The sequence below is a fragment of the Mustela erminea genome, chromosome 11 (assembly GCF_009829155.1).
Source record: "Mustela erminea isolate mMusErm1 chromosome 11, mMusErm1.Pri, whole genome shotgun sequence".
NCBI lineage: Eukaryota > Metazoa > Chordata > Mammalia > Carnivora > Mustelidae > Mustela > Mustela erminea.
Window position 1 is genome coordinate 106,159,011 of NC_045624.1, and position 9,058 is coordinate 106,168,068.

General features: G+C 38.9%; 1 protein-coding gene across 1 annotated transcript; it reads left to right on the top strand.

The window, feature by feature from the left end:
* Window positions 1–3,383: 3,383 nt before the first annotated feature.
* LOC116569583 (AP-2 complex subunit beta-like) lies at window positions 3,384–5,361 on the top strand. Its single transcript, XM_032305907.1, has one exon. It carries the CDS (start codon window positions 3,499–3,501, stop codon window positions 4,969–4,971), a length of 1,473 nt encoding a protein of 490 aa, XP_032161798.1. The 5' UTR covers window positions 3,384–3,498; the 3' UTR covers window positions 4,972–5,361.
* The last annotated feature ends 3,697 nt before the right edge of the window (window positions 5,362–9,058 follow it).

Genomic DNA, 9,058 nt, shown 5'->3' on the forward strand with positions numbered 1-9,058 from the left:
AATTATCAAAATGTAAAACTGTCACCCTTCTAAATTCTTGTATTTGAAAAATAGAGTTTTTAATAATAAAAACATCTATGATGACACCTAACTTTATTATTTCAAATGCATTTATATAAAAATTAAATGTATTAATATAATTTTTCAAAATTTCCTCACCTTCTATTTCTAATTTGATAAACATCAATAGGTGTTATCCACATAAATGAAAACTCTTTGCGGCTTTTAGTAATTTGTAAGATTGTAATGAAGTCTTAAGATCAAAAAGCTGGATCTTAAGACTTCATTACAATCTCTCTTTTTGCCTCTGTGGATTACCTGCTCTAGACATCTTGTATAGAAGGAGTCATTCCTCATGAGACCTTTTGTTCCTGACTTCTTTAGCTTAGCACAGTATTGGCAAGGTTATTCAACTCATAGCATGTGTTAGTATTTCTTTTCTTCCTAACGCTGAATACTATTCCATTGTATGAATTATCGACTGATGGGTATCTCGATTGTTCCTTTTTTTTTTTTTTTTTTGGCTGTCGTGAGTAATGTTGCTATAGACACTGTGTACAAGTTTTTATATACATATGTTTTTACATCTCTTGGAAATATACTTAAGAGTATAATTATAGGATTATATGGTAAATATATGTTTCACTTTGGAGGCGGAGGCACTGCTACTGTTTTCCATAGCATCTACGACATTTTTTTCTCCCACCAACAATGCATACAGGTTCTGATTTCTCTAGATCTTTTCTAACACTTGTGATTTTCCACTTCTTCTTTTTTTTTTTTTTTTTTAAACCGTAGGCATCCTAGAGGTATCTCATCGCGGTTCTGAGCAATTTAAAATGTTTGTATTATTACACCTATGAATGAAATCTGGTCATTCACTTAAACTATTACATGCAAGTCTGTGAAGTTTTTCAATCAGCCTATGATTCTTTTCTTGGTTCTCCTGAGCCTTCTAGAATACATATGCATTTATTTATCTGAGAACTTGGTCTCAAGGACCTTGGCATGCCTTCTTCCTTAATTAAAAGCTTTGTCTTATCTGTAATATCCCAAAATTCTTCTTGCAGCTTATGATTTGAGTTTCTATGTGAACACATAAGAATGACTGGCTCATTCTCTGAAAAGTCATGGAAATGATTATGCTGTTTCATTATTTCCATACTGTTTTGTCAGCTTACCAAAAAGATGCCACATAGAACATTCCAAGAACCTCTGCTTGCTGTGACAGCATCTGTCTGAAAGGTGTGTATTTTTACATTTTTATTTTCCTACTTCTTTGAGACTGTTTCTTACCCTTTCAGGAAATTAAACACTTGACTTTCATAAAAATAAATATAAAAAATAAAATGGGTGCCTGGGTGTCTCAGTGGGTTAAGCCGCTGCCTTCGGCTCAGGTCATGATCCCAGGGTCCGCATCAGGCTCTCTGCTCAGCAGGGAGCCTGCTTCTCCCCCCTCACCCCTGCCCTCTGCCTGCCTCTCTGCCTACTTGTGCCTACTGTCTGTCAAATAAATAAATGAAACCTTAAAAAAAAAAAAAAAGATTTTAAAATGAAGATTCTGAGTGTTAGTTTGGAGTCAGGAGCCATGAATACCAAAATTAACAAAACTCCTTTCCGAATTACAAATTACCCACAATTTGAATTTTCATAGATCTTTCTTTCATCATTCAAATTACATGAAAATGTTAATGACTATTTGCAATGCCAAACTGATAAGTAAGTTAACCCCATACATATCTAATCATATAAAAATATTTAATTTCCCTAAGACTTTGCAAGTATTAGAATCATCTAAAACTGTTCCTTGTAGTTTCAGCTTTCCATGGTGATAGATTCACTCATCCCCAAATCCTAGTCCTTGAGAACCTGACAATGATGAAATTCTAGAAACAAGAATGCAGACTAATGAAAAAAGATGATTTCCCAAATTCCAGGGGGAGATACAAAGTAGCTGCAGTGCCTGTGATGGGTGATGAATTGAAATCACTGCAGAAATGCACTCCCACAAGGTAGGCACTCTGAGGTGTGCAGGAAACTGCCCTGTGTCTGGACTACTCCTGATACGTCAGGATTCACCACTAAGAATCTTACACGTTTTCTCTTCTAATTTCTCTTCTAACTCCCCCCTCCCCTCAGTAGCTCCTTTCACTATCCCAGTTCATCCATAAGACTTTGGTTGACTCCTAGCACAGAATTCACTAAGATGCTCGTGTATTGCTCTCTGGAAGACAAAGTCACATAGAGGAAGTGCAGGTGGTTTAGAGAAGAGCATATATGCTGGAGGATGCTATGCTGTAGGTACATTTAAACAAAGAGCAAATAGACACCATTACTGGCTTTATAGAACGATGAGAAAATCCAAAAGTTGGAAGAAGAGAAACATTAAATTGAGTCTACCAGACTTTATAGTCTGAGGATCTGTTGGGCACAAGAGGCAGACAGATTCTATTCATTAACCTCACTGGTTAGCCAGGAGCTGTGGACAGGAAGACTGCTGGAGACAATACCGATCGTCATCCGGAGTAATAAACCAACATCTAGTGTGAGCCTCCCTATGTGAGGAATAGACTATGTTAGAAAACACTTACCATAAAAAACACCACAAATCACTGGGAAAGGAAAAGAGTTTCAGTGAATGATTTTGGAAAAATGACTACTTGGGGAACTCTCAACTGAAAATCTCATTTCACATTAAACCTAAAATAAATTCAAGGAGAATAAAAAGCTAAACATAAAAGAGAAAACTAAAATAAAAATACAATAAAATGTGAAAATTAACAAGTCTTAGAATAGGGAACAATTTTCTAATCATAAAGCAGTGAAAAAAAAAAGAATTAAAAATCACAATATCGAGGAAACCATTACAACACCGCTCTGGCCGTGCTCTCTGGCTGCTGCCGCCACCCCCGCCCTCGCCTCCGGTGCACATTAAAGATCCAAAACCATGACTGACTCCAAGTACTTCACAACCAATAAAAAAAGAGAAATCTTTGAATTAAAGGCTGAACTCAATAATGAAAAGAAAGAAAAGAGGAAGGAGGCTGTGAAGAAAGTGATTGCTGCCATGACTGTGGGGAAGGACGTTAGTTCTCTGTTTCCAGATGTAGTGAACTGTATGCAAACTGACAACCTGGAATTAAAGAAACTTGTTTATCTCTATTTGATGAACTACGCCAAGAGTCAGCCAGACATGGCCATCATGGCTGTCAACAGCTTTGTGAAGGACTGTGAAGATCCCAATCCTCTAATTTGGGCCTTAGCAGTCAGGACCATGGGGTGCATCCGGGTGGATGCGCCATCAAAGTGGAGCAATCTGCAGAACGTTGTGTGAGCACATTGCTTGATCTCATCCAGACCAAAGTAAATTATGTGGTCCAAGAGGCAATTGTCATCATCAGGGACATCTTTCGCAAATACCCCAACAAGTATGAAAGTATCATTGCCACTCTGTGTGAGAATTTAGACTCGCTGGATGAACCAGACACCCGAGCAGCTATGATTTGGATTGTGGGAGAATATGCTGAGAGAATTGACAATGCAGATGAGTTACTAGAGACCTTCCTGGAGGGTTTTCATGACGAGAGCACCCAGGTGCAGCTCACTCTGCCTACTGCCATCGTGAAGCTGTTTCTCAAGAAACCATCAGAAACACAGGAGCTGGTACAGCAAGTCTTGAGTTTGGCAACACAGGATTCTGATAATCCTGACCTTCGAGACCAGGGCTATATTTATTGGCGCCTTCTCTCAACGGACCCTGTCACAGCCAAAGGAGTAGTCTTGTCTGAGAAGCCACTGATCTCTGAGGAGACGGATCTTATCGAGCCAACTCTGCTGGATGAGCTGATCTGCCACATTGGATCTTTGGCTTCCGTGTACCATAAGCCTCCCAATGCTTTTGTGGAAGGAAGTCATGGAATCCATCGCAAACACTTGCCAATACATCACGGGAGCACTGATGCAGGTGACAGCCCTGTTGGCACCACCACTGCCATGAACCTGGAACAGCCTCAGGTCATCCCCTCTCAAGGTGACCTTCTAGGAGACCTTTTAAACCTTGACCTTGGTCCCCCAGTCAATGTGCCACAGGTGTCCTCCATGCAGATGGGAGCAGTGGATCTCTTGGGAGGAGGACTAGATAGTCTGGTGGGACAGTCCTTCATCCCCTCATCAGTGCCTGCAACCTTTGCTCCTTCACCTACTCCTGCTGTCGTCAGCAGTGGTCTGAATGACCTGTTTGAACTCTCCACGGGAATAGGCATGGCACCTGATGGATATGTGGCTCCTAAGGCTGTCTGGCTGCCTTCAGTAAAAGCTAAAGGCTTGGAGATTTCCGGAACATTTACTCACTGCCAAGGGCACATCTATATGGAAATGAACTTCACCAACAAAGCTTTGCAACACGTGACAGACTTTGCAATCCAGTTTAACAAGAATAGCTTTGGTGTCATCCCTAGCACTCCTCTGGCCATCCATACACCACTGATGCCGAACCAGAGCATTGACGTCTCCCTGCCTCTCAACACCTTGGGCCCAGTCATGAAGATGGAACCTCTGAATAACCTACAGGTGGCTGTGAAAAACAATATTGATGTCTTTTACTTCAGCTGCCTCATCCCACTCAATGTGCTTTTTGTAGAAGATGGCAAAATGGAGCGCCAGGTCTTCCTTGCCACATGGAAGGATATTCCCAATGAAAATGAACTTCAGTTTCAGATTAAGGAATGTCATTTAAATGCTGACATTGTTTCCAGCAAATTGCAAAACAACAATGTTTATACTATTGCCAAGAGGAATGTGGAAGGGCAGGACATGCTGTACCAATCCCTGAAGCTCACTAATGGTATTTGGATTTTGGCTAAGCTACGTATCCAGCCAGGAAACCCAAATTATACGCTGTCACTGAAGTGCAGAGCTCCTGAAGTCTCCCAGTACATCTATCAGGTCTACGACAGCATTTTGAAAAACTAATAGACTGGTCCGGGGCCCTCCGGCCACGCTGTGATTGGTGCAAAGCCAAGAACTCTTAACTGGAAGAAGTCGTATTGCCGTGTAGAATCTGAACCCAAACACACTGAGGCCGCCCACCAAGGTAGTGACTAGTGTAACCTGTGCTAACATTAGGGCACAACCTGTTGGATAGTTTTAGCTTCCTGTGAACATTTGTAACCACTGCTTCGATCACGTCCCACCTCCTGCCACCTGCTGCTGCGATCTGTCCTTACTTGTGAGCTTCTCCATAGTGTGCCAGTGGCTGGCATTTTTGAGTGTAGTTTGATATTTTGTAATTGAGAGCTCATTTCAAAAGCAGAAAAAGACAAAAAATATTAAAGCAAGGAAAAGTGTCACTGAAAAAAAAAATCACAATATCAATTTACACAAAACTTGAATTTCTTTGTGTTAAAAACACTCTAAAACAATTATGCAAATGATAGTCTGAGACTGATAACTTCAGCTTGAATAGACTAAAATCACAACCTACCATTTTTTTCAAAATTAAAAAAAATAATTATATTTTTGGTTTTAAAATGGAGGTGTAAACATGACGCTTCCCCAATTAGCTATTTAAAGGCATGAAAAGAAGTAAGGATAGTGAGGAATAGAAGTCACAAACTTCACCTTCAACCAGATAACAAGACTAAATCCTTTATCCATAAAGCAGTGAAAGTATAGTGGGGTAAGGAAGGACTTTGAGAGGACAGCCACATCTGCAGAGCTCAGAAAATGCTGTCAAGCACCCTTCTCCAAGATGAAGGGTACATTCTAAGGTCAAAACCAACAATCATTACTTTTTAACAATGGAACTGGGAAACAGGAGCTGACAGAGAAATGAAGCTCTTCTCAATCTTGTTTGATTCCAAAAGGAAAAGAAAAAAAAAATCACACGGACAAGTCATATTTTCAAAAAGCATTCTACTGGTAAGACAGAGTAAGGAAAAATTTCACATTGTCAGCTTATGAGCAACCCTGCAGTGCCTATTTCAGTTCTCAGTTGACGGGGAGAAGTAAGGTCCAAAAGAGCACCCCCATATGCAGAATCTTGTCACTAAATAAATTTTTGCTGGCACAGACACAGCATTGTCAACCACTGCCATCACCATCACTGCTCCCAATATACACGTATAGCTTCAATTTCACTCTAATCCTGAGTTCTAGAAAGTTCTGAGTTCCTACAGTAATAACAAAAAAAGGAACCAAAACTTTATCTATATAAAAATAAAACTATAAAAAGGATGGGATACCAGGAAAAAAAAAAAAAGGCAAGGAACATATACCAGAAAACTTCTGTCATGAAAGAGTTTAAAGAACATGTCAAAATATGTTGTTATCAATTTTTAAACCTAATGGAACAATAACCTATATAAAACAAGAATACAAAACAGGGACTTAGTAACTCTGGGAAGACATGATAAGACCACAGAGATAAAACATGAGTTGGCAGAGCTCAAGAGAAAAGTAGAAAAACAAAAATAAAAACAAAACTGAAGCCACACCTGTGAAAACAGATATGCTAAAAATAGAATGCACCGAAAGCCAAGCAAAATTAAAGGCAACAAAACAAAAAGCTGTATTTTTTATAAGGTTGGAGAGCTATTGGAGGAATCCAGACAAAAAATATTCAAACTGAGTACCAGAATAAGAGAACCAAAATATTGGGAAAAAACAAAGCATAATTTAATGACATTTTTAGAAATTAAAGAAGAATTGACCCTTAAGTTTGAAAGAGCCACCATGCCTCAGGAAAAATTGACAGAACAGTCAACATCAAGACACAATAATATTATTAGATCCAAAAAAGAAAACAGTGTGTTGTGTTTTTATGGATCTAGAAGCATTCTATTAATTTCAGTTTTAGGAGTATTTTTTTTCTATCATTGTCTAGAATATTATTTACCTGTTTTGAATGTTTGTTTTGGTCAAACATATAGAATATAACCATGAAATGAAAGAAACAGGACTTAACAGAGAAGGGAAAGAAGAAGAAAAAGTCATGGTTTGAAGGAAAAAGAAATATTCATTTGCCTAATTGAAGGGCTTAAGAATAAACATCCTTAACAGGCAGAGTAACCTCAATTACATATTTATTTAGTATTCTCACTTATGAGGGACAAATTTTTTTAAATTACTAATATGTCCATTACTGTTCAGAAAAGCGGGATTTGCTGTCAAAAATAAGATTCAGGGGCGCCTGGGTGGCTCAGTGGGTTAAGCCTCTGCCTTCGGCTTAGGTCATGATCTCAGGGTCCTGAGATCGAGCCCCACATCAGGCTCTCTGCTTGGCAGGGAGCCTGCTTCCTCCTCTCTCTCTCTGCCTGCCTGTCTGCCTACTTGTGATCTCTGTCAAATAAATAAATAAAATCTTAAAAAAAAATAAGATTTAAATCTGGCAGTGTTCTAAGCCTGGTGGCTTCTGGGATACAATGATGAATCATCTCCTGTGTTAGGAAGAAAGCCTGCCATTGCATCTTTTCTCATATCCAAAGAGAAAGCTGCAAATGATGTATAAATCATAGCACCACACAGCTCTTTTAGAGCTTAAAGAAATAAAAAAAAAAAAATTCTAAAAGCCACACATTCAAATACTATTTCCCCTCGCTCACCAACCACACTTAATCCCCAAATCTAATAAATTTATTCTCCTGATGTCTTTTGACTGTTTCTACTTTGTGCCCATGGGCAACCATTTCTTTTTCTTTTTTTCATTTTTTTTTTTAATTTAAGATTTCATTCATCCGCTTGTCAGTCAGAGAGAGAGCACAAGCGGTGAGCGCAGCAGGCAGAGGAAGACGCAGGCTCCCCGCTGAGCAAGGAATAGGCCACCATGTCTAGCCCAAGTCCCTTCCCAGTAATTTTGCCCCCATTCAATCTACTCTCTTCTCTGTACCCAGTGATCATTTTCAGTGGCAAATGTGATCATGTAATCTCCCCCCACCAACAGACTCTAGCACTCTTTAAGATTCTTCAGGACTTTCTATGATCTGGAGAATAATGAATAACCCTTACACGATGTGCCCTCTCCCACCTCTCTTCAACTTCTACAGTTTTTTTCCTGGGGCTTACACTGTTGTTATTTCAGTTCCTTCAAAAGGTCTAATCTTTGCCTATGCTCTGCGAGGAGCATTTCTCTCCTTCTTCCTCTTCCTCAATCCCTACCAGGGCTCAAGCTGTCTCTGGCTCAACTTTTGTCTCTGTACCAACATCCTTCCTCAGGGCAGCCTTTTCTGAGCCATTGTTCCCCTCTCCTCTCAATATTTGACTGCTCTAACTCTATGCCCATATTTGAAGAAATGTCACGTATATTAATTTATAACTATGTTTTACCTCTCAATCCCAGAAAATTAAATAAAACCTGGTTATTTTGAAGGTATCAGAGATCCAAAATGACACCCCCATTTTAGATTTACATTCACTCCATTATTGAATGTCACCATAATATTGTAGGTTTGAGTAAGTTGCTTAAGCTTCCTGTGGCTTATTAGGCTTACCTATAAAATAGAAACAATTATACCTTCACTGACTGTTGTGAGGGTGAGAGTGGATAATGACTTTTATAACTTTTTATAAAGGATTGTGTAATGATAATTAAGAGAATAATCATTATTGTTTGCAAAAGGCATTATTTTACTAGTCATATCTAAATATAAGATGTAGAAAATTGCCTTGTAGTAGTTCTGATTATAAAAGGAAGAAATACAACTTTAAAAATGTTTAAGAATTTTTTATTTTAAGTAGGCTCTGTGCATGGAGCCCAACATTGGGGCTTGAACTCATGATCCTGAGATCAAGACCTAAGCTGAGATCAAGAGTAGGAGGCACAACTGACTGAGCCTCCCACGTGCCCCCAAGGGAATATTTTTTTCAAATTTCATTTTGTTGTTTCATTTGCCAGTGCTGATTTCTTTTAAATCAGAGACATGGAAGGTTCAAAATTATTTATACAGCATTTCAGCCTGAAGACTTTCTAATGCCCTCCAAAGAATGGTAAAACTAATGGTGAAAGGCATAAAAAAACTGGCAATTACATATATTATATGCTTAAAGATCATCCAGTGCACAT